Source organism: Lithobates pipiens, unplaced genomic scaffold, assembly GCF_037356315.1.
Source record: "Lithobates pipiens isolate NorthernLeopardFrog02 unplaced genomic scaffold, aLitPip1_a1.2 Scaffold_28, whole genome shotgun sequence".
In the NCBI taxonomy this organism is placed as follows: Eukaryota; Metazoa; Chordata; class Amphibia; order Anura; family Ranidae; genus Lithobates; species Lithobates pipiens.
The window spans coordinates 227,064,565-227,090,836 of NW_027507789.1; the positions used below are offsets into that span (position 1 = coordinate 227,064,565).

Genomic DNA, 26,272 nt, shown 5'->3' on the forward strand with positions numbered 1-26,272 from the left:
AAGCCCCCAGAAGATGGAAGCCCTTTCCGTAGCTTGTTTCCCTAGACAGGAAGCAGATAATAGATATGATGCTCAGAAGTTATCAGTCCAGAAAACATGCATCATATATAAAAAGGAAGATCCTTTACTACCAGGGGGTCCCGGGATTGGCAGGGGCCTGCGCCCCCCCCCCCCCCCCGGCAGGAAAGGGGGTGAGAGCATGCTCTGGCCAGGTTAATAAGGGAAGGCACGAGACAAAGCAACTACCGCACAGGACCAGCGAGCGCTGTCTAGTTAGTGCATAAGAAGTTATCACCGGAACTCACTGTGAATCGTCATAGGGTGTCCTGCAGATACAATACAACTCCTCACTGCTGCCCTCTTGTGACCGTTTACACTCATTACAGATGTACACATCCACTTTCTTGGCTTCCGCCTCTGTGATGCCAACACAATCTCCGTGATACCAGTTAGCACAAAGCTCACAGCCAATATAGAACCTAGAACACATTCACAACACAACGACACAACACAGGTCATTGCAGAGAAGTCATCCTGGCTGTCACAGCTACATAAAAAATATATAATAATAAAGACAGGCCACAGCTAGCATGGATGGCATATCATTGGAGGGGGGGGGGGGGGGGGCAATCATTCCTCCGAGAACACAGGGAGATGCGGGCATACATCTTTACAATGAATGGAGATGAATGACTCCTGTTTCACAGTGACACAGATCCACAATGATGCCAGAAAACACTATGCACTAATCTCCAAAGATACAGATATTGCAGAGAATCGGCCCGTGCCAACTTAGCTCACAGTGCTACATATTACTATATCATAGTATTTAGCATTGGAAAACCAAAGGGGGGGGTGTACCTTCTAAGTAAATATACTATCTACAGGCAGGGGCAAGGATTTCGAGACACGGCTGTCACACTGGGCACCATGCTGACAATTCTGCATGGCGGGTTGTAAGCCCTCGCCGTTTTTCACCTTAACGCATTCTATGCATCAAGTTGAAAAACCTCCTGTGCTGCAGCAGCACCCCCGAGCCCCCCCCCCCCCCCCCTTATACTTACCTGAGCCCGTAATTTCCCACGAAGGAAACGAGCACACCAGCCGGTGGCTTGTGTCCCCATTGGATAGCCAGCCATTGGCTTCCGCTGCTGTCAATCAAATGACGTGGGCGCCGGGGGGTGTAATCTGTGTCTACGGATGCAGCAGCAGGATACGGGAGCGCGCCTGCACGGGTGTCCCGTCGGAGAGCACTTCTCCGGCGGGACACTCGAGGAGAGGAGCCAGTAGCGCCATGGAGGGACCCCAGAAAAAGAGGATCGGGGGCCCACTCTGTGCATAAGCAACTGCACAGAGGTGTTAAGACTCCTTTCACACTGAGGCGCTTTACAGGCGCTACATCGCTAAAAATAACGCCTGCATAGAGCCTCTCCTGTGTGAAAGCCCGAGCGCTTTCACATTGGAGAGGTGCGCTTGAAGGACGGTAAAAAAAGTCCTGCAAGCAGCATCTTAGCAGCGCTGTTGGAGCGGTGTAAAGCGCCCCTGTCCACTGACATCAGCACCCCCTGCAGGCAGTTTAAACTCTTTCACCCGCTAGTGGGGGTTAAAAGCGCCCCGCTAGCAGCTTAATAGCCCCGCTAAAACGACGATAAAGCGCTGCTAAAAATAGCGAAGCTTTACCGCCGCCTCGGTGTGAAAGCACCCCAAATATGACGCATTCGGGTTTTTATTTTATTTTTTTAAACTGAACTTTTACAACCCTTTTAAGCCGAATTCCAGGAATTTAGCTACTTTGTACAATGAGGTGCCTCCCACCTCGTAGACACATCTCTATTATTCACAAAACTTCCAGAGCTAAGAGGGTGCTCACTGTGGTCTCATTTCCTTCAAAAGCAGAGACATTGGAACTGCTGTGCCCACCCCTACTCCTGCCCATTCACAGAAGCCTTTGCAATAGGTGAACTAATTCACCTAACACAAAGGCTTCTGTGAATGGCAGGTGGGGGGGGCATAGCTGCTCTGTGTGCTTTTCTCCTCTTACAATCAGTGTATCCTGCCCCACCCCCTGCCCAATCACAGAAGCTTATGTAGTATGTGAACTGATTGACAATATACAAAAGGCTTCTGTGAATGAGAAGCCGGTGGGGGCATAGCTGCTGTGTGCTTTTCTCCTCTCACAGCAAGAGTGAATCCTGCCACTTCAATTCCTCTGACCTATTCACAGAAGCCTTTGTAGTATGTGAACTCATTCACAAAAAAAAAAAAGGCTTCTGTGAACGTAAGGTGGGAGACATAGCTGCTCTGTGTCCTCCTCTCACAGCCAAAGAATATCCTACCCCTCCTTTCCTTCTGCCCAATCACATTAGCCTTTGTAGTATGTTAACACATTCACAAAAAGCAAAAGCTTCAGGTGAATGGTAGATGGGGGGGGGGGGGGGGGGGGGCATAGCTACTCTATGCGATTTACTCCTTTCACAGCCCGAGTGTATTCTGCTCTTCCCCTTCTCCTGCCCAATCACAAACGTGTGCCTTCACTGTTTGCATAGTTGCTGAATTCCTGAAATTCGGTTTTACCAGCTCATTCACATTGCAGTGAGATGTCAACATGGCTGATTGTTTCTATTAAATACACTGCATCACAACACAGAGCACTGTGGTGTGCAACAGGGCTGGTGTGTTGTAGCGCACTGACTGAGCATTGAGGTGCAAATAACAAAGAATTGCAGTGCAATGCAATGGTCGATATGAAGTGCATTACCATGACATAAGTTATAACATGTGTTGTGATGCGAGTGGATTATAATATTGATCCAAACACGGACTGGGCAGAGACGTTGTACCCGATCTCACTGGTGAGCTTCTGCAGGACCCATCACTCTTCTATTGTCAGATTGCAAAGCCATTTAACAGTAGGGAGAGCAACTTTACTTATTCACCGAGATATCTGTCAAGTTGTAGGCGGATATCATTACATACTGAAATTAAGGGACCTGAGCACATAAGCGGCTATTGATCTATGTGTAGTCTAGCGACCACAACCAGGAATCCCACATAGACATCACTGTAGAGGAATCCCCAGCATGGCAAGAGGACAGGAATGGAGACAAGCACAGCCACATGCAGGAAACACAGATACATGTGGGCTTCATTCAGATCAATGAGCACGACGATGTGTGTTTCCAGTACAAACAGGATAAAAAAAAAAAAAAAAAACATTCCTGAACGTTTACAAGACCACAACCCCTTTTGTCTGTCATTTGCCTCCTTGACCAGGTTAAGGTGTGACAGCAAAATATCTCACGAGGAACCAATTTGCCACGTGGGGGGGGGGGGGGGGGGCACAAGTCTTTCTTTGATCTGGAGACTCCATGCAGGACACAAAAAACAAAATGAGCCCAAACCACAACAAGAATGGGAGTGACACGCATGTCAGGGGACACATGGAAGAATGTGTCATGGCAGACAGGATGGTGGCTCTGTCAACAAGGTGAGATCTCACTTACCTTCTCTTGTTCTAAGATATCCGTCCCTGATACAATAAGTATTAGCGGTTACACCATCAGATCAATGTGTAAATATAGCTCTTTTTAGGGAGCCTGTCACCTCTTACCCGTTTAAGTCAAAGCCCCAGATCCATCACCTAAGGTTGCTACTCTTCTACTAGCCCCCCCGCCCCCCCCTTGTGACCTGGCTCCCCAGGTGAGCACTGCCTTGGAACAGGAAGGACAGCCTTCAGGTGATCGTTCTGCAGGCTTCAGTTTAGCCAGGCGTGTAAAGATCCGACAGGTTCCCTTTATTACAAAACTTCACTGGGGTGGTCAGAGGATATGTGGTCTGTTATGTGTGCCATGACAAGGCGTGACTGATGGCAACCACTCCCCCTATTTGATGAACAGGTCTTCTATGGACAGAAATGAGAGAGGGTTCTTCCCAATGGGGTCATGACATAGTTAAAAAAATAAATAAAAAAAAACTGAAAATCAACAAAAGAAGGATTTAGGCTTAAAAAAATAAAAATAGAATACAGCTAATGCACAATTAAAGCTAAATACAAGGAATTCAGCTCCTCTGTAAAAAGTGAAGGCATACTTCGAGTGAAGTCCAAGGAGGGGCATGTGTTGCAGTTGAGAAAAAATAAAATAAAATCAAGGGCGGAATGTGTCACATTTGAAATATATATTTATTTATTATATACACACATAATCGCAAAACAATATCCCTCGGGCTGATTGCTTATTTTCATGTGACAGTTTTGTTGCTGCGTTTCCGGGAGACCGACACTAATGCTTGAGGTCTAAGCATCGTCAAAATTTGCATCGGTGAAGCCGCTATGCCTGCCCTCCAGTCCTCTTGCCCAATTACAGAAGTCTAGATATTATATGAACTCATTCACAAAATACAAAGGCTTCTCTGAATGGGCAGCAGACAGGAAGGACAAGCATGGCTGCTCTGTGTGTCTCTCTCTCCTCTCACATCCCCTGTGTCAGTGTATGCTCTTTACATGGTGTGTTCAAGTGTGCCTGCAATTTTTAGTGGCTGAATTTCTGGAATTCAGCTTTAAAGCGAAATGCCGGAAAAATACTAAAAAGTCCCTGATGTACTATGTAGTCTCCCTCAGAGGGTGCATGGACAGGTATAATGTAGTCTCCCTCAGAGGGTGCCTGGAAATGTATGACATGGCCACATTCCAAGGGCGTTGGGATATGTATGGTGTAGTCTCCCTCAGAAAGCACTTGGATATGTATGACCTGTTCACCATCTAAGGGTGCTTGGACATGTATGATGTAGTCTCCCTCAGAGAGTGCTTGGACATGTATGATGTAGTCTCCCTCAGAGAGTGCTTGGACATGTATGATGTAGTCTCCCTCAGAGAGTGCTCGGACATGTCGACACGGCCACCCTTGAGCACCCCCACTGTCTGGCACCAAGAATCTCAAAAGGTGATCTTCCGACAAACCAGTATAGTATCAAAAAAAAACTTTCAAAAGTGCAGTAAACATGAGCAGTATAACAAGGTCATTGGGTTTTACACTTGCCCATCAGCCAGAACAAGATATGAAATAGGTGCTGGGTTAGACCATGGAAGATCTGATGGATACCCTGGAAAATGTCTGGTGTCATTCTATGACAAAATCACCCAATCAGGTTGAAAATCAGCCAGGTCAGGTGACTCTACAGGAAACTGCATTGAGGACTTCTATGCAGCGTCATTTTTAAATTCACGGTAAATATGAGCAAGGTCCGAAGGTACAAAATACTCACTTGGATTCGTCGTAGGGCGTCTTGCAGATGCAGTAGATCTTGTTGTCTTTCTTGGAGTCTTTTGAGGTAGTGGAAATCATTTTCTTTTTCTTTGACTTGGAAGGAGGGGATTCTTTCTCCTCTTCTCTCTTCCTCTTATGGGAAGGTAGGCTGGTGGAGCCGGATGTTGGGGAGGTGGGGGTTGCCTTGTGGGTTGTTTGTGGAGGAGGTGAAGGTATAGGAGGTGGTGAGGGAATTTTAGGGGGAGGTGAGGGAATTTTAGGAGGTGGAGAGGACATTTTAGGAGGAGGTGAGGACAATTTAGGAGGGGGTGAGGACAATTTAGGAGGAGGTGAGGACAATTTAGGAGGAGGTGAGGACAATTTAGGAGGAGGTGAGGACAATTTAGGAGGAGGTGAGGACAATTTAGGAGGAGGTGAGGACAATTTAGGAGGAGGTGAGGACAATTTAGGAGGTTGTGAGGGCATTTTAGGAGGTTGTGAGGGCATTTTAGGAGGCGGTGAGGGCATTTTAGGAGGCGGTGAGGGAATTTTAGGAGGCGGCGAAGGCATTTTTGGAGGAGGCGAAGGCATTTTTGGAGGCGGTGAAGGTATTTTAGGAGGCGGTGGTGGAGGTGGTGGGGCAGCAGCTGCAGCAGCCACAGCTGCAAGAGCCACCGCCTGGGCTCTCTCTTTTTCTTTCTTAATCTTATTCAGGTCTTTCTTAAGTTCATCCTGAAAAACAATTCCGAGAATTGAGAAAAAGATTAAGCGCTCCCACATTTTGAACCGCCCTCTACAGCAGAACGTCTTCTCACCTGGACCTCGATCTGCAGCTCTTTATCCAGCAGCGCTCTCTTCTTCAGGATCTCAGCCTTCAGCTGCTCTTTGTGTTTGAAGAGAAGGGCAGAGAGCCGGCTGGCGTTCTGCTTGCTCTTCTTTTGCTCTACGCTCTCCTCCCGCTTCCTCTTCTTAGCCGCCTGCTTCTCCTCTTTGTCGATTTTGTCCAGTATGTATTTCATCACCTGGTTACACACGATCATCCTGGAAAGCAGAAAGAAACTGTAGCGTTACAGACTTGTAAACTCGGCAAGACAGATAAATTGAGACAAGACAAATTCAAACCTCTGATTCTCCTCTCTCTCCACCGGCGTCATAATTTTCTTCTGTTTCAAGTGCTCAATGACCGCATTCTGCTTCATCACCACCTGACAGAGAAAACAGAGAAGTCACGAGTGGCAGATTCCTATCTCGCCTGGCAACCAGCGTGTTCATCCGTGGCTTTCCTTGTTCCTCGAAAGGTTTTAAAATTAAATGCCCAAACCTTGCAGGTCACCATCAGCCATGCATTTTGGGGTGATGGCGCGCCATGTACAGTCATGTTTACAATATAACTTAACAATAACCACATCCAACCAAAATCGGCTCCTCTACTACTTTAAATAGTTTTTTTTTTTATTTTATCAAAATTTTTTTAAATTTTCATTTAAAGCTCAACTCCGGGCAATTTTTTTTCCCCCATGCAGTGCGGGCACAGTCCCCACTGTATATGGGGGGGGGCAGCGGGGAGAGAATTTTGCCCAGAGTTGGGCTTAAAAGCGATTGTAAAGGTAAGATTGAAAAAAAAAAAAAAACATGTCTATACTTACCTGAATTGCAAAGTGGCCACAAACCTCATCTTTTTGGGTCCCCCGCCGGCACTCCTGGACCCTCCCCTTTGTCCAGTGCATGCGTGCGTGCTCCTACCTAAGCCCTGTGTCCATCCATTGACAGATAGCAGGACTCGGCCCCGTCACTGGCTTTGATTGACAGCCCTGGAAGCCACTGCCCCAGCAAAGCCAGCGAGAGGAGAGAAGAGCTGCAGGCGTGCACGGTGCTGGATTCAAGGAGGTCTTAGGTAAGAGGTGGGGGGTGCTGACATTTTTTACCTTAATACAATGAATGCATTAAGGTAAAAAAAAAAAAAAAAAAAAAAACGTTTAGGCTTTACAACAACTTTAAATAAAAAAAAAAGTAAAAAAAAATAAAATAAAAAAATGTCCCATGCAGTGGGACTATAAGGGAGCACAAAGTTGATACTCACTCGATCCGCCGATCTTCCAGCATTGGGAAGACGTTACATATTCCACCCTAAAAAGGGGTGAAACGTAATGTGTTCCCAAAGGTTAAAGTGGTTGCGATTCCTTACAGACCACTTTGACCTACAGGTAAGCCTCAATCTACACGGTTTAGGAGATATTTGCAAAAAGACAGGCAGCGCTGTCTACGGTGCATGTGCCGTAGACAGCAGCGCACTGAGCAACAGCAATATGGCGTTAGTTGCGGCTCCACTGCGCGGGAGTGACGCCATCGCTGCTCCAGCGCTGTGAGTGGTCGGAGCAGCGATATCCGGAAGATGGACGCTTTGTGCTACAGGGGACAGCGGTGACATCGCTGGCTCCTGTGTCAGGTAAGTGACCCATAATGGGCTACTATGCGACGCATAGTAGCCCATTATGCTTTACCTTTGCAGGGAGACAAAGAGGAAGTACACCTATCGGGGTTTTTTTGCTGCTGGAAAATCTGCAACAGGGACAAACAAGTACACATAAAATCTAGAGGAATCAAAATATGTTAAAAGCAGTAAGGGTGCCACACCAACTGTTACATAGTCCAATCATTGTTAGATTTTACAAGAGAAAGAGGGTTAACGCGTTTCGGGAGATTTGGCGCACCCTTTTCATCAGGGCTTGCTAATGTGATCTCAAAAATGCCTGCACTCATCAGATTGTAATTAAAGCTGACTCTTGTGTGAGGCTTCTGAAATCCGCACACTTTGGTGCTTTTGTCTACCAAGGTCTTTTTATAAATGTCTTTATATTTAAGGGGTTAAAACAAGCTGTGCGCTTGGTATTTTTACAGCTGGCAACAGCTTTCAGCTAAAAGCAATCCCTGTGCCTCTGGAGGTGCCCAGTCTCTCTTTTTGTACAGGGCACGATGTCTGCTTGATTAGCTGCTGTGGAGGGCAGGCGAGACATTGGAGGTGTAATAGACCCCTTAATTTCCATTAAGAGGACCCTTCACAAACCCATGCCTTCACATAAGGGATTTGTTGCCACCCTTGTGATAGCAATAAAGTTAAAGGAAAAGTTAAAGAGGAAGTAAACCCTGACAGGGGTTCTTATAATTCCTAGGACTATCTAAAACTAGAAAACCAAGTTTTTGGTTGACACAAGCTTGAAGCATCCTCTAAATCTAGCGCACCTTACACATCGACCCACCTGCTTCTGGATGATGTCGCTCTGGTTGGTGCCCTGCAGACTTTGCTCACGTTTCACCTCCTGCTGTTTCTTCTTCAGCTGTTGCTGCTCCTGCATCTGTTTTATCCTCTGCAGATGCTCCTGAACGCTGGAAGCCTGCACGGTCACCACATTCTGAATCTGGTGGGACTGCATGGTCCCTGCCTGCTGGATCTGGAGAGGCAGCTGTAGTTTGATCTGCTGGCCGAGGCCTCCTTGTTGGAGCTGGGCGAGGCCTCCTTGTTGGAGCTGGGCGAGGCCTCCTTGTTGGAGCTGAGCCACCACTTGTGACGGAAGGTGGGAGAGGACCTGGACCTGCTGGTGGAGCTGCGGCATTGTGATGACCTGGGTCTGGGTGGGCTGGATCTGCAGTTGGGCCCGTGACGGAGATTGCACTGCCACCTGACTGGATTGCTGCATGATAGACTGAGGTTTCGACTGGGCTTGGATGGGCTGTTGCTGAGGAAGCTGGGACTGAATGTGGAAAGAAGCGGGCAGGGCCATCTGGATCGAGGCCTGGCTGACTGCGGGTGACAAAGTCTGAACTGAAGGTCGACTCACCAGCTGAGTCTGGCCTTGTATGGAAGTTTGAGGCTGCATTTGGACAGCGACTTGCGGCAAGCAAACCTGAGAAGGGACTTGAGCAGGTAAAGTCTTTGCCTCTGCAGACACGGGGGTCTGGACAGAAGCGGCTGGCTGCTGTGTCTCCGATACTGGCTGTGCAGTGCCGGCTGGCGCCTGGAGATGTTCCTTTGGCTGGCTGTCCTCAGAAGTGACAGCAGACTGTAGATGAGATGTTTGCAATTGCTGAGGTGTGACCTGAGGAAAGGACTGTGACTGGGGCGGAACCGCGGCCTGATCTGAAGATGGAGCCGGTGATTGCAGTGAACCTGATTGGGATGGAGCAAGTGGAGGCGGAGCTGGCTGGGTACCCTGACCTGTAGATGTCTGCAATGGGGCTGCTGACACTGTTAAATGTAAGGGTTAAAAAATGTAAAGAAAGACTATCACACCATATAGAATGAGGAGAAACTTCAATTATATTCATGAAAAAAACACGTCCTCTGAATCAACACATCATTACCTTAAAGTGGTTCTGAAGCCTTAAAGGTTTTACACCTTGGTGCATTCATTGCATTAAAGAGGAAGTAAACCCTAATGGGTTTACTTCCTCTTTTTTTCCCTGCAAAGGTAAAGCATAATGGACTACTATGCATCGCATCGCATCACATCGCATAGTAGCTCATTATGTGTCACTTACCTGACACAGGAGCCAGCGAAGTCGCCGCTGTCCCCTGTAGTCCGCCGCATCCATGTTGCTGGTGGCGTCTCGCAGCTCTGACGAATCACAGCGGCGCAGCCGCGATGACGTCACTCCCGCGCATGCACACGGGAGTCGCGTCTCGCAGCTCCGCCGCTGCCATACGCCGCTGCCAAACGGGAGTCGACAAATTAGGCAAATCCATTCTTGGATTTGCCGCATTTAGTGCGCCTGCGCGCCGCTGTCTACGGCGCATGCGCCGTAGACAGCGGTGCCCATTTTCGGGCAAATATCTCCTAAACCATATAGGTTTAGGAGATATTGCTTGGACCTACAGGTAAGCCTTAATCTAGGCTTACCTATAGGTCCAAGTTGTTTGGAAGGGTTTACTTCCTCTTTAAGGTGAAAAACCTTCTGTGCTGCAGCTGCCCCCCCAGACCCCACCCCCTATTCCATACCCGAGCCCATCAAATCCAGCGATGTGCGCAAACGCAGCAGCTCCCGCCACTGTCTCACTCCTCATTGGACAGACTGATAGCAGGAGGAGCGATGGGCTCCTGCTGCAATCAAAATCAAATCCGGTGACACGGGAGTGGAGGGCGGGGCCAAAGCCTGATGCTTTTTGTCAGGTACCCCCAGGGAGAGGAGGAGCCTGTAGCGCCAGCAGGGGACCCCAGAATTAGAGGATCAGGACTGCTCTGTGCAAAAACATTGCGCACAGAGCAGGTAAGAATAACATGTTTCTTACTTTTATGGGAAAAAAAATCCCAGAAACTTTAATGACTTTAACCGGTTGCTGACCACCCCATGCAGAATTACTGCGGCAGGGCGGCCGCTCTGAGCAGAACCATGTACCTGCAGCATGTGATTCTGCACTTCCGGGTCTGGGGTGGGCACACAAACCACCGGTGACCCGCTCCCGCTGTGAGCCGACAAAGCGGGAGCCAATCAGCGGGAAAAGCAGACGTGATCGTCTGTCGGTACGCGGCAATTATTTGGGAGATAGGCTGAACGCCGATCGATCGCCATTCTGTGAGAAGGGAGGTAGAGATACTGTTTCTTTCTGATATGCAGGAACACTAATCTCTGCCTTCCCACAGTACAAGCACCTCCCCCCCCCCCCCCCCATACAACTAGAAAGCACTCCCTAGGAACACATTTAACCCTTTAATTGCCCTTGATGTTAACCTCTTCCCAGCCAGTGTCAACAGTACAGTGACAGTGCATATTTTATTTTATTTTTTTAACATCGATCACTGTATTAGTGTCACTGGTTCCCAAAAAGTGTAAAAAAAAGTGTCAGGTGTCTGATTTGTCCACGAAACTTTGCAGTCCTGCTACAAGTCGCCGTTAGTAGCAGAAAAAAAAATAATACAATTTTCAAAAAATATATCCCATCGTTTGTAGAAATTTAAATTTAGCGCAAACCAATTAACATACGCTTACTTGGATTTTTTTTTTTTTTTTTACCAAAAATATGTAGAATACATTTTGGCCTAAATTGATGAAGAAATTAGATTTTGAATATTATTTTTTATTCCCAGTGGTGATCAAATACCACCGAAAGAAATTGATAAACATTTTGTGTACAGGGTTGGATGACCGTGCAATTATCAGTTAAAGTAAAGCAGTGCTAAAAAGAAAAAAAATGGCCGGGTCATAAAGGGGGTAAATCTTCCGGAGGGCACGTAGTTAAACTCCAAATACACCAAAAGACAAGTAAAATGCCAAACTTTTTTTTCTGCCCCCTAGTGGTATCAAAGCAGAGGACGTAGCCGAAATACAAGACCATTTCCCGTGCACATACCTGTGGTGGTGGAAGGGGTTGATGTCACTGCGGTTGTGACGGTCGTGGTCCCCGGTGGAAGCGGCGTGAACAGGAACCTCTGTATGGTGCCATTTGGCATTGCGGCCTGCATTAACTGCTGCCCTGGAGAGGGAAGAACCGTCACTCCCTGTGGAATGAGCTGCAGCTGCCCTGTGGTCTGGCCCTGACCCTGGACCACAACAGTCAAGCTCTGGTTCCCACCCTAAAAAAATAAATAAATAAAAAAATATAAAAAAATAAATAAAAAAAAAAACACAAAACGGTGTGACTGATAGATAAGGCCATACCTTGCCCGAAAATGAAAAGTAACATTGGTTTACAGCAAAACACAAATGAAGAGCTAGTGCAACACCCTGAAAACAGGGATAAAAGTAGCTTTAAGTTCCTGGAGTTCTTTAGGAAGCAACCAATTGGCCACGGATTAAGGATGAGCTCAGGCGTGTTCGCATTCTCCACGTGCAGAGCCCACCAGGAAGTCGGCAGAGCGCTAATCACAGGCAGTGAGACATTGCCCCGATGTGCGGCTGCAGCGATCGGGCAATGTCTCACTGCCTGTGATTAGAGCAGCGCCAAGCTGACTTCCTGACGGGCTCTGCACGTGGAGTATGCGAACACGCCTGAGCTCATCCCTACCACGGATATGTATGCAATGCCTTATGGGATGCTGTGCAGGAGCTTACAGCTCCTGTCATAAATTACAGAGAGCAGCAAGTGCGGAGGAACTAAAAGTGACTTAACTGAATACATAGGGGGAGATTTACTAAAACTGGAGCACATAGAATCTGGTGCAGTTGTGCATAGTAACCAATCAGCGTCTTATTTATTTTTTTTGCTGTCAGTCATAGCTCTCTGCTCTGGATCACTGAGCTGTGGAGGGGATGGGAGCGGCCGGCTCAGCCTCTCAAGCAGCTTGCTGACAGGCTGAGCCAGGTTCCGGTCTAGGAACGTGGGCGGATCTTGTCTCCATTGTCGCGATCTTGGACTGGCTCAGTGACGTCAGCAGACAGCGGACTTCAGGCTGCTGTCTGCTGAAAAAGGGTCACAGAAGTGCAGGCAGATCCCAACTTCACAGTCATGTTCTTGCCTGAGCCTGGACTGGGTTCTGTGATGTTAGTAGATAGCAGGGTGAAGCCCGCTCTCAGCTGACAACTGATCACAGGATTGCAGAACGAACTGCAGTACTGTGATCCATAGGAGGAGTACAGCCAAAACAGCTTTCCACATACTACTACTTTAAGCTTTGACAATAAAATCTGGAAGCGTATTGGTTACTATGCAAAGTTGCACCAGTTTTCATAAAATTACCCCCCCAAGTCTGTGAGGAAACTCTCTGGCATCTGCTCTTAAGTCACATCAAGTTTCTTTTACTTTCACGCCAACCTCTCTTCAGCCCTTGACGAACCATTAGGATGTTATAAATGCTACTGCCCCTGCCCCCTCTTTACCTGCTGCTGGGTGAGCTGGGTCAGCTGTGCCATGGTCAGTTTGACCTGCCCATGTTGCAGCGGTCGGACAGCCTGCGGGGTCGTCGCCTGTGGCTGAGCCTGCTGCACTGGCGTGCCAACCTTCTGTCCTCCACTGGAAACTGCGGTCCCAATGGGCATAGTGGTGGTGACGGGTTGCCCTCGGATGATCTGGGTCACCACTTGCTGGGGTTGACCTGAAAAAGAAGAGGGAAACGAATGCTACAACTGCATATCTAGTCAAACGTTAAGAGGAACCAAAATAGGGGAGCGCAGAAGAGGGAAGAGTTTAAAAGTTCTACCACATTTTTTTTTTTTTTTAATACTTAGAAATCTACATTTTAAAAAGCACGGCCAATTAAAGCCGTTGCGTGTGCGTGGGAGGCGGCGGTCACGGCCCGGGGCTCTGAAGAAACGGCACGGGTGGCTGCACGTACAGTAAATATTTCAAACTGCGCACGTCTAGGGCGTTATTTACATTACCTATAGGTAAGCCCAATTATACAACAGGTAAAAGTCACGCATGAAAGTTAACTTCCACTTTAAGTGATTTGGTAACCGGTCACTGGCCACAGCGAAATTAAATGGTTCAGAAGACACATTAATTTGAATAGTCTAATATTTTCCTCCTGCAGTCCCTGAATGTCGATGGGTGTGGGGGGGGAGGAGAAGTTAGATTTCAGCAGTTGCAGGAGGAAAATGGAGAGGATCGGATAAATAAAAAAAAAAGAAAAAAAAGAAGCAGGGAGGCTGAATGAGCCCCCTGGAGCATAGAGCGAGGTTACCATTGTGACCCTGACGCTACACCAGAGGCTGGGGGCGTGCGGTAAAAACATTTATCATCTATGGAGTTTTACTGCCCCCCAAACCACAAACGTAAGCAAGCTCTTACCATTCTGAGCCCCCTATAAGGCCGCTTTCACACTGATGCGCTGCGGTTTACCTGCATCATGGGTGAAGCGAAGCACGCCTCCGGCTTTACTTTCAAGTTAGCTGCGCTTTGCCATAGATTAATTATATCTTGCGGGTGTGGTGCACTTTCTGAAAGCGGCACCAAAACTCCTGCATTCAGAGGTTTCAGTGAACTCTCACAAAGTACGAAACCCTCAGGATATAATAGAAGGCGTGCTTCCTGGGTTTGAGGTCGAGAGCCACATCAGAGGGCTCCGAGGCCCATGGGTTGAGCACCCCCTGATTTACATGTAATCCTGATCATGTTATCAATATATGTTCATGTTTTTTTTTTTTTTTTTTAAAACAACGAATTTATTGGTAATGAGAATAAAATAGCATTCAAAGTACAATATACATAGGCCATCAAAACAGAGGATGAAGATCACATATTAAAAATACAGTATACCCAATTTGTTTACATTTCTGTTTGTCATACAGTGTGCAAGCCTACCCAGTCAGCCCCCCGTTCCTACACTCTGTGCATCTGCCAGAGGGGCAGGTGAGTACAACCACACCCAGGGGCTATGCTCCATATATGTAGAAATACGTATGCGCTCAATCTATGCCACCAGGCCCCCCCCCCACCCCGCCATCCAAGCAGGCATCTCTCCCAAGCACCCGGCAGAGTACAACCCAAGGTGATCCTGTGACTGCAGCTGCGCCAAGCATCATAGTGTGATCCGGTGAAGTTAGTCTATGCAGGTATCCGGACTGTTGAGCCACCGGTCCCAGATCTTATTGTACTTGTTAGGGCACCCCCTATGTGCATTAGACAACCTTCTTTAAGGGTAATGGTAAATTCACCTCGGTTATCCATGCCCTGACTGTGAGAGGTACAGAGCGCAACCACAGCTTGGCAATTAGCTTCCTAGCACTAAACAGGGTCTCATGTATAAAGACAGTATGGGATTGATCAGTCGGTGTATCTGTCAAAAAACCCAACAGACACGTCTTAGGGTCTTCTAATTGTAAGGGGGAGCCCATATGGTCATGTAGGAACTGTATGACACGTAGCTAAAATGCCTGAACATCTGGGCAGGACCAAATCAAGTGGTAAAATGTGCATGGGTGATTCCCCACACCGCGGGTCCTGAGAGGCTTTATATTCACGGATTGTTGCCGGCATGAGGTATGATTTGTGTATAATGTATAATTGGGTTAACCGATCTGATAGCTTAGGAGAGACTAGTTTAACATTTGCAAGGACCTCCTCCCAATCCTCAGTCTCCAATATATATTCATGTTTAAAGCATTAAAATTCCTTTGTATACAAATGTGCAAGCTGAACACCTATTTGCTCATTACAAGCAAGACTTCCTCCTCAGTAATGCAGCACTGTGGTTATTTACTGTTACTCCTCAGCACACAGCTATAAGTCACTATGTGAGAGCATTTACCAGACTGGATGATTCCTTGCTGCACCACCAGTGGAGTTCTCATGATAGGTTTCCCAACAGTGGACTGCTGCAGAGATGGCGTCCTGATCACGGTCATCCCAGCTCTGATCTGGGTCCCTGCGGTGATCACCTGCAAGATAGCAATATATGCATGTCACCCACACAACATAATTTCACACAACCGGAGTTCCATCAGAATGCTCTTCTCAAAAGGAGCACCAATGAGTGAGTATCGGTGTGGCCCAATGGCTACCAGTCAAGCATAGACGAATCAATGGGAACCCCCAGTTAGTAAGGAACAAAGCATAAAAGAAATATGGAGCAGGAACAGGGGGGTACAGGCCTGCCGATGGAACAACTTCCACACTCCAACCTCCTACAGGTAGAGAATACAGTGGAAAAGAGGAATTGGCCGCACAGCACCACAGAGCTGATGCAAAGTATTTTCTTTAATGTCTTCACAATCGGGAGAGCAAAAACACTCAAATCACAACGCTTATTCACGAATAACTTGCGGGAAGAGGGGTACCCCCCCCCTTCCTGCCCAGGCCAATTTTCATCTTTCAGCGCTGTCACGCGTTGAATGACAATCATGCGGTCACATTTTTATAATTTTTTGCACACAAATAGAGCTTTATTTTGGTGGTAATCACCACTGGGGTGGTTATTTTTTGCTGAACACAAAAAGAGCAAAAATGTTGAAAAAAAAAAAAAAGCATTTTTTTATTTTTTGTTATCCAATTTTGCAAACAGGTAATTTTTCTACTTCACTAATAGGCACTGATCAGGAAACACTGATGAGGCTGCACTGATGGGCACCGATAGGTGGCAGTGATTAGCAGCACTGGTGGGCACTAAGGAGACCGTCGTCCCTCTAACAAAAGGCAGTTTTGCATTTTTTTCCCCACACACCGACAGCTGATGACGTGGTAAAGGGCCCGCTGTGACTGGCACGTTACCACGATCAGTCAAGTCCCAAGGACTCGGAAATCACAGAGCGCGTCAGCTATGCGACCGGGGGGGGGGGGGGGCCCCAACTACTGGCAGCACGAGAATTTGAGGACGTACATGGATGCCCTCGCGGAATTTTAAGACTGCGCTGTAGCCGTCGTCTACTGTAGCGCAGACACCAAGTGGTTGAAAAAACTACTTTGCATCACCTTTATGGCGGTGTGCGGTCAAATTCTCTTTTCCTCTGTTTGAAGGGATAAGCCGGGGTGGGCACCCACACCAACTCCAGTTAAAGTGGTTTTAAACCCTTGACAACCACTTTAACCTACAGGTAAGCCTAGATTAAGGCTTACCTGTAGGTGCTTGAAATATCTCCCAGACCTGCACGGTCTAGGACAGTGATGGTGAACCTTGGCACTCCAGATGTTTTAGAACTACATTTCCCATGATGCTCAACCACACTGCAGAGTCCTTGAGCATCATGGGAAATGTAGTTCCAAAACATCAGGGGTGCCAAGGTTCGCCATCACTGGTCTAGGAGATATTTGCAAATTACCCTACGGCAATTTCTTCTGCGCATGCGCTGGAGTTATAAAGGGCACGCCGTTTCTAGCTCAGGTCTTGCCGTAAAAGGCGGCTCCTATGGGTATGCGCAGGAGTGATGTCACGCGACTCCGGCCAGTCACAGAGCCGGAGTTCGCGGCCCCGGAAGGAAGAGGGGTGAAGAATGGACGCTCTCTACTAGCAAGGAAGACAGGGATATCGTGGGCTTCTCCTGCAGGTGTCACATAATGGGATACTATGCGATGCATAATAACCCGTTATGCTTTACCTTTGCAGGGAAACAGAGGAAGTAACACGCATCAGGGATTATTTCCTCTTTAAATCGGTAGTAAACCCGCTGAGGTTTTTTTTTTTATTTCTGACCTGCAAGGGAAAAGGCATAATGAGCTAGTATGCGTCGTATACTAGCTCATTATGAAATACTTACCTTAGAACGAGGCCCTGACATCTCTCCCTAACCACGCCAAGGGAGCTGACATGTTCTCTCAGCGTGTCTTCCGGGTATCGTGGCTCCGGCGCTGTGAGTGGCTGGAGCAGCGATATCGTCACTCCCGCGCATGCGCACAGGAGATTTCCTTCCGGTTTCAGCCGAGAATCCCCTGTGCGCGTGCGCCGCTGCAGTTAGCGGCGCATTGTGAGGGGAATATCTCCTAAACCGTACCTACAGGTAAGCCTCATTGTAGGCTTACCTGTAGGTAAAAGTTGTAAGAAAAACTATACAACCACTAAGTATCTCACCTGAGCGGTATACACACCTTAACTGGAGGTAAATCATATCTACATATTGTATTGCCAGTGCTCTCACAAGGTGCAAAGAAACAATCTGCCTCATCTATTATACAGGCAAAGCTTTCCTACACCGAGCCTGGCGTACCTCTCTCACTTTCAGTGGCTGAAGACGGGGACCTTTTGTTTGCTGTATGAATTAATTAAAGTACCTGTTGTGTGGTGGCTGTGGTCACCGCTGTCCCCAGGCTGTTGGGACGGATGGAAACGGTTGCCGTCCGAGGCTGGAACGTGGTAAAGGTCTGCTGTCCGGCTGTGCTGGTTGGAATGATCCCCAGTACCTTCTGCTGTACCTGAACCACCCCTGAGAGACACGAAAGGAGATCTGTTAGCATGAATCGTACACAATGGAGGGAAAAACAAAAAGTACTCTGCCACATCAGACCCTTACCTCCCTGCGTGGAGGGCACATTTAGGGTGACGAGCTTACTGTTGGCTGGCAGAGGCAGCTTGGTGAGCACTTTCCCGGCCACAGTCACAGGGCTTCCAGTGATCTGGAACGTTTGGCCAGAGGTGGTGATAGAGGAGGTGGATGATACATCAGTGCTTGAGGCTAGAAGACAGCGGGGTGTGCGTATAAGGACATCTGTCCAGGTGGGTTCCAGGTATCAGCCAAAAACCAAATCTCAAAGCCTCGTTCACACTGGACACCCAGGAAGGTGACACCTGTATTTAAAACGCAGCAGCTCTCGGTGTCACTCCTGGATACTCACTGAACTGTGAATGCGCATCAACACAACTGAGGCTCTTCCTGCGCTCTCCCCTCTAGATCCCATTGCATGAAACATGTTAGAGCGGTTCTAAAACTTTAAAGATTTTTTTACCTTTGTGCATCAAGATAAGAAGAAAAAGAAAAAAAAAAAACCTTCGGCGCAGCAGGATCAGGCTTACCTGAGCCAGATATTGATTCAGTGCTGTGCCCAGAGAGCAGCGGCTCACTCTCTACTCACTGGGTAGATAGCAGTGGGAGCCAATAGCAATGTCAATCAAATTCTGTGATGGGGGGGGGAGCTGCACCGATGGCTGAGGAGGCTAAGGAGTGAGCATGCACTATACAGGAACGTGGTGGAGAGGAGGGGCCAGAAGTGCCGACGGGGGACCCGAGAAGAGGAGGATCGGGCTGTGCAAAACCATTACACAGAGCAGATAAGCATAACATATGTTTGTTATGTCAATATAGAAATAAAACGAAGGTTTAATATCACTTGAAAAGAGTGCAGACCCTACAAAATCCTGTTTGGGCATCCAAGTAGCTGCTGTACAGAGGATTTCTGGAATATACGGTACTACTTACAAAGCAGACACAGAGATGCCAAGCCCTAGTGGCTTACAGTACCTTGAAAAAGTATTCATACCCCTTGAAATTTCCCACATGTTCTCATGTTACAACCAAGACCGTAAATGTATTTTATTGGGATTTTATGTGATAGACCAACACAAAGTGTCACATAATTGTGAAGTGGAAGGAAAATGATACAAATATGTGAAAAGTGTGGGGGAGGGGCATTTGTATGGCTCCCCCCGGAGTCAATACTTTGTAGAACCCCCTTTCTCTACAAGTCTTTTTGGGGGTGTCTCTACCAGCTTTGCTCATCTATAGAGGACATTTCTGCCCATTCTTCTTCCTTGTAAAATATCTCAAGCTCTGTCAGATTGGATGGAGAGCGTCTGTGATCAGCAATTTTCAAGTCTTGCCACAGATTCTCAATGGGATTTAGGTCTGGACTGTGACTGGGCCATTCTAACACATGAATATGCTTTGATGTAAACCATTCCATTGTAGCTCTGGCTGGATGTTTCGGGTCGTTGTCCTGCTGGAAGGGGAACCTCCGCCCCGGTCTCAAGTCTTTTGCCGACTCTAACAGGTTTTCTTCTAAGATTGTCCTGTATTTGTCTCCATCCATCTTCCCATTAACTCTGACCAGCTTCCCTGTCCCTGCTGAAGAAAACCATCCCCACCACATGATGCTGCCACCACCATGTCTCACGGTGGGGATGGTGTGTTCAGGGGGATGGGCAGTGTTAGTTTTCCGCCAAACAGAGTTTTGCTTTTAAGGCCATAAAGTAGAATTTTAGTCTCCTCTGACCAGATCACCTTCTTCCACGTTTGCTGCCCCCTCCCCCACATGGCTTCTCACAAACTACAAACAGGACTTCTTATGACTTTCTTTCTCCAATGTCTTTCTTCTTGTCACTCTTCCATAAAGGGCAGATTTGTGGAGAGACGACTAATAGTTGTCCTGTGGACAGATTCTCCCCCCTGAGCTGTGGATCTCTGCAGCTCCTCCAGAGTCACCATGGACCTCTTGGCTCTTCTCTGATGAATGCTCTCCTTGCCCAGCCTGGTCAGTTTAGGTGGACGGCCATGTCTTGGTAGGTTTGCGATTGTGCCATACTCTTTCCATTTTCCGATGATGGATTGAACAGAGCTCCGTGAGATGGTCAAAGCTTGGGAGATTTTTTTTTTTATATAACCAAACCCTGCTTTATACTTCTCCACAACTTCATCCCTGACCTGTCTGGTGTGTTCCTTGGCCTTCATGATGCTGTTTGTTCACTAAGGTTCTCTAACAAACCTCAGAGGGCTTTACAGAACAGCTGTATTTATACTGAGATGAAATGACACACAGGTAGACACTTATTCACTAAATTAGGTGACTTCTGAAAGCAATTGGTTCCACTAGAGTTTATTTAGGGGTATCAGAGTAAAGGCGGCTCAACACAAATTGCCCACATACTTTTCACAGATTTGTAAAAAAAAAAAAAAAGAAAACTATTTATCATTTTCCTTCCACTTCACAATTATGAGCCACTTTGTGTTGGTCCATCACATAAAATACCTTTACATTTTTGGTTGTAACCCGACAAAAAGTGGAAAATTGAGGGGTATGAATACTTTTTCAAGGCACAGTATGTGCTGCTCCCTGAGACCTGTGCACCGACAGGCAGCCTGCAGCATTACTTACAAAAAAAAAAAAAAAAAAAAAATGATCAACCACACTTTAGACTTACCCGTCGTCTGTCCTTGCTTGACCCACGTTGCAAATGTCTGGTGGAAATTCTTTCCCTGCTGGAAAGACACGGCAGGAGACCCGACCTTCGTGGTGAGAACCACTTTGGTCCCGGGAGTCACAGGGCTGGCGATGGAACTCATCACAACTTTGTGGGCCGTGGACAGCGGGGAGACCGCGCTGCTTATCGTGGCGGTTGTGCTGATGGTGGTGCCGCTGGACGGCTGCTGCTTCTGCTGTTCCAGACGTTTCTGAAGAAGAGAGATTGTTGCGAGTCAGAAGGAAATCTTAAAATTTACACACTCCAATCAATACCTAGTGCAGAGTATTTTTTTTTTTTTTTTTTCAAATCTGATTTTTTATTTTTATTTAAAAATTTTCATCACAAAAACAAGATCCTTCAAAATCACAAAACTATCAGACAACCGACTAAAGCCCCACACACACTATCAGATTTTCTGCTGATTTTTTCCTTCAGATTTACCAAAACCGGCCCTTGTACTACATGGTTTTGATAAATCTGAAGACAAAAATCTGCAGAAAATCTGATAGTGTGTATGGGGCCTAGTTCTTTCTGACCCAACGAAAGGGTTCTACCATTCACAACCCCTAGTCCTGGCACACACGATACATTCAGCTCCCTTCTATTTCATGCAGGTATTTCCAAATCAAACATTTTAATTTTGTTTAACCACTTGCCCACCATCCGCCGGTAGGTGTACGTTGGATCCTTTAAGAGTCGTAGCAGTGGGGTGGGGGACGGACTCGATGCGCGTGATGTCTGCCGGTCACCCGCGATCGTGGGAACGAGAGCCAGGACGAGGATCTGTCAATGTAAACACACAGATCCCCATTCTGTCAGGGGGAGTGGAGAGAGATCAACTGTTCCTAGTGATCAGGAACAACAATCGGTCTCCTCCTCCAGTCAGCCCAGCCCCCATACAGTTAGAAACACCTCCCTAGGGAACACACTTATCCCTTTGATCAGCCCCTATTGTTAACCTCTTTCCTGCCAGTGACATTTATACAGTAATCAGTGGCTTTTTTTTTTTTTTAGCTGTGATCGCTCTATAAATGTCAATGGTCACAAAAAAGTGTCAAGTGTCCGATCCGTCTGCTGCAATGTTGCAGTCCAGCTAAAAATCGCAGATAATAATGCTTCATCATCAATGCAACTGCTGCTGAAATTGTTAAAGCGGGAGTCCACCGGGACACCGCGCTTTTTTTTTTTTTTAAAAGCCAGCAGCTACAAATACTGCAGCTGCTGACTTTTAAAATAGTGACACTTACCTGTCCAGCGCGCCCGCGATGTCGGCACCCGAAGCCGATCGCTAGGTCGTCTGTCGGGTCCTGCCGCCGCCATCTTGGGTATGGGAATCCGGAAATGGAGCCTTTCGGCTTCATTTCCCGGTTCCCTACTGCGCATGCGCGAATCGCGCTGCGCAATAAGGACGCTCCCCGCTGCCTCTGGGATCTGTGTGTTTCCCAGCAGGCAGCGGAGCACTTGCGGGAAGGGGCGGGCACTTGCGGAAAGGGGCGTAAGTTACGCCCCTTTCCGCAGAGAGCTATCCCGGAAGTGGGTGCAGTTACCTGGATTATCCAGGTAACTGCACCCCCCCCTCCCCCCTGAAAGGGTGCCGATTGTGGCACCGGAGGGGGGGAGGAATCCGATGAGCGGAAGGTCCACTTTAGGGTGGACCTCCGCTTTAATATGCTATGTTTGTTGGCACTGAGCACATATGTAATAAGTTTATCTGATGTAAACCTATGTTACAAACAGATGCATTACTTTATATGTTTCTTACTTTTGCTCAAAAAAAATATTTTTTGAAAAGAAAAATAAAAAGGAAAAAAAAATAAAAATAAAAGCGCAGATTACCACCATTAAAAGTAAAAAAAATAAAATAAAAAATAAAAATGCCATAAACTATCCCCTATTTTGTAGACGCTAAAACGTTTGCGCAAACCAATCAATATGCACTTATTGCGATTTTTTTTTTTTTAACCAAAAATATGTAGAATACAGATTTTTTCGTAAACCGATGAAGAAATTTTTATTTAAAATTTTTTTGGGGATATTTATTATAGCAAAAATTAAAAAATATTTTTAATTTTCGTTTTTTTTTTTTTGTTTATAGCGCAAAATATAAAAAATGCAGGGGCGATCATATACAACCAAAAGAAAGCTCCATTTGTGGGGGGGGGGGGGGGACATCAATTTTGTTTGGGTAAAACGTCGCACGATCGCGCATTTGTCAGTTAAAGCGACGCAGTGCCGTATAGCAAAAAATGGCCTGGTCATTAAGGGGGCAAATCTTCCAGTCTGTAAGTGGTTAATGTTGCACCTCTGTACATTTTTCCAAATGCTGGTACTTTATTAGGCTCTAAAATGCAATCACATATAGTGAGAGGATTACTAGCCATCCATCGTAATATTATTACTCTTGGGGCTACAAAGACTTCTGCACCGCAGTGAAGGCACACTTACCTAAACCAGTACTCTCAATGTAGCCAAAAATGTAATATTTATAAGGTTTCAATGTAGTTATTTGCCAACACCACCACAGATCATCAAATGTCAAATGAAAGATTCATGGAGGAACGATCACATCACAAAAAGGACAAAGTGCAACAATTGGAGCAGTGCAGGATCTGCATGCCTGATGAAGGGGTTGTGTGCGACTCTGAAACGTTGCACTCCGTCACTTGCGATGTGATCATTCTTCAATAAAACTTTTGGAGGGAATTTGATGAGCCGCGATGTGCTGGCAAATACGTACATTGACCCCGCGATGTCTCCAGTTGGCTGTTGCTGAAACACCCGCTACCTCTGAGCCCATTCCAGGAACATGTGTGATTGCAATAGACATTTTCTAAGGTTTCAGATGTACTAACTAGGTGCAATTTTTTTGGAATGCTTCTACAACGCCATGCCTGCCCTTAACAGTTATAAAGTAAAACCATGGGGCAGTGGCTCCTGCCAATGGGTCTGGCTAGTAGGGGTAGTAATTTGGTTGTTTTGCAGGCTGGCTGGTGAGTGTGCTGGGAAGTCTTGTTTGAGATGTGCATTGCCCTTCCATGTGCACCTTGCTTGCAAAGGCTAGTTATAGGTTGGGGAGTTTGCTATATTTTGTATTGGTCGAATTGGGTCGTACTGGATGCCTTCGGTGCCATTGTTGAGCATCACATGCGGCTCTGTGCCTTTAAGGAGGGATGGGCTCCCTCAAGGCACACCTGCCCTTATAAAGGAGAAGTCCAGCCGGAGCTCATTAAGCTGGGCTTTCTCCTATGGGGCACAGGAGTGCAATTCGTTTTGCAGTCCTGTGACCCGTTTTCAGCAGAGAGCAGTCTGAAGTCCGCTCTCTGTTGACATCACCAATGTTCCCGCCCCTCCACAGCTCAGCGCTCCAATGAGCATGGAGGAGCAGAACAGCAGAGCTGTCGTCTGACAGGCAACAGCTCTCCACTTGGCGAGGCGAGAGAACCGAGCCATCGGCCGTATTCATGGCTTGGTCCTCAGTAAAGAGGCTGCGGGGGACAAATGCAGCAACAAGCAAATGCTGCATTCACCTAGGTAAGAATGGTTATGGGATAAAAAAAAAATAATAATTCCCTAACTTGTCTTAACTTTTCCATTGATATACACTATATTACCAAAAGTATTGGGACACCCGCCTTTAGATAAACAGGAGCTTTAATGACATCCCAGTCTTGGTCTGTAGGGTTCAATATTGAGTTGGCCCACCCTTTGCAGCTATAACAGCTTCAACTCTTCTAGGAAAGGCCGTCCACAAGGTTTAGGAGATGTGTCTATGGGGAATGTTTGACTATTCTTCCAGAAACCCATTTGTGAGGTCAGGCACTGATGTTGAATGAGAAGGCCTGGCTCACAATCTCTGCTCTAATTCATCCCAAAGGTGTTCTATTGGGTTGAGATCAACACTCTCTGTAGGCCAGTCAAGTTCCTCCACCCCAAACTCACTCAAGCATGTCTTTATGGACCTTGCTTTGTGTACTGGTCCAAATCATTGTGTACTGGTCCAAATTGGTGGAGGGGGATTATGGTGTCGGGGGTGGAGGGGCGATTATGGTGGGGGGTTGTTTTTCAGGGGTTTGGCCCCTTAGTTCCAGTGAAGGGAACTCTTAAGGCATCAGTATACCAAGACATTTTGGACAATTTCATGCTCCCAACTTTGTGGGAACAGTTTGGGGACAGCCCCTTCCTGTTCCAACATGACTGCACACCAGTGTACAAAGCAAGGTCCATAAAGACATGGAGGAGCGAGTTTGGGGTGGAGGAACTTGACTGGCCTACAGAGAGTGTTGACCTCAACCCAATAGAACACCTTTGGGATGAATTAGAGCGGAGATTGCGAGCCAGGCCTTCTCATTCAACATCAGTGCCTGACCTCACAAATGGGCTTCTGGGAAGAATGGTCAAACATTCCCCATAGACACCCTCCTAAACCTTGTGGACGGCCTTCCCAGAAGAGTTAAAGCTGTTATAGCTGCAAAGGGCGGGCCAACCCAATATTGAACCCTACGGACTAAGACTGGGATGTCATTAAAGCCAGGCCTTCTTGTCCAACATCAGTGCCTGACTTCAGAAACAGGCTTCAGGGAAGAATGGTCAAAACATTCCCATAGACACACTTCTAATGCCATTAAAGTCCATGTGCGTGTAAAGGCAGGTGTCCCACTATGGATGCTCTGGAAATTTTTGAGTAAGGGCCGCAGTGTATACAGAGGTACCCTGATGTGGGCACTGTGGCTTACGCATGTATTTGAAAATGGGTGTAAACAAAATCCTCCGTTAGGATAATTTGGTTGTTTTGCAGGCTGGCTGGCGAGTGTGCTGGGAAATCTTTTGTTTGTTTAGGAGGGGTAGTAACACTTTCAATCACATTTGTCCCACCTTAACCACTTGCCGACCGCCGCACGACGATGTACGTCGACAGAATGGCACGGGCAGGCATAAGGGCTTACATGTACGTCCTTGCCTGCCCGCGGGTCGGGGGCCCGATCGGGCCCCCGCTCGGTGTCTGCGGCGGTCGGTATTCGTTCGGGAGCGATCCCGGACGAGGGGACGGCCATTCATTCATGGCCACCCCCTCGCGATCGCTCCCGACGAATGAAAATGTCCGGTGACATGACTTCCTCTCCTGTAATGTAAACACAGGAGAGGAAGTGATGTATTCTCTCCTCCGTGTCGGTAGTTTTCGTTCCGGCACCGAGGAGAGAGGATCGGTGAGTTGCACCAACACTCTACACACACAGTAGAACATGCCAGGCACACTCACACCCCCCCTTTACCCCCCGATCACCCCCCAATTACCCCTGCCCCCCCAGTCACAGTGACACCAATTGCTTTTTTTTTTTTTATTTTTTTTTTTTTTTGCATTGGTGTCATTTGTGACTGTAATAACTGTTAGGGCAGTTAGGGTTAGCCCCCTTTAGTTCTAATGTGCCCCCCTAACCCCCCCAATAAAGGTTTAACCCCGTGATCACCCCCGTCGCCAGTGTCACTAAGGCTGAGTTC

General features: G+C 47.2%; 1 protein-coding gene across 1 annotated transcript in view; it reads right to left on the reverse strand.

The window, feature by feature from the left end:
- The window catches only part of BPTF (bromodomain PHD finger transcription factor), a gene marked incomplete in the record, with an annotated part of 82,119 nt that overhangs the window by 3,959 nt on the left and 51,888 nt on the right, over positions 1-26,272 (reverse strand). Inside the window, 11 exon segments of the mRNA XM_077460643.1 lie at positions 306-479; positions 5,263-5,975; positions 6,059-6,284; positions 6,366-6,448; positions 8,501-9,486; positions 11,587-11,809; positions 13,053-13,267; positions 15,422-15,551; positions 17,875-18,026; positions 18,114-18,275; positions 20,735-20,984. Of these exon segments, the coding sequence (XP_077316769.1) occupies positions 306-479; positions 5,263-5,975; positions 6,059-6,284; positions 6,366-6,448; positions 8,501-9,486; positions 11,587-11,809; positions 13,053-13,267; positions 15,422-15,551; positions 17,875-18,026; positions 18,114-18,275; positions 20,735-20,984 (3,314 nt within the window).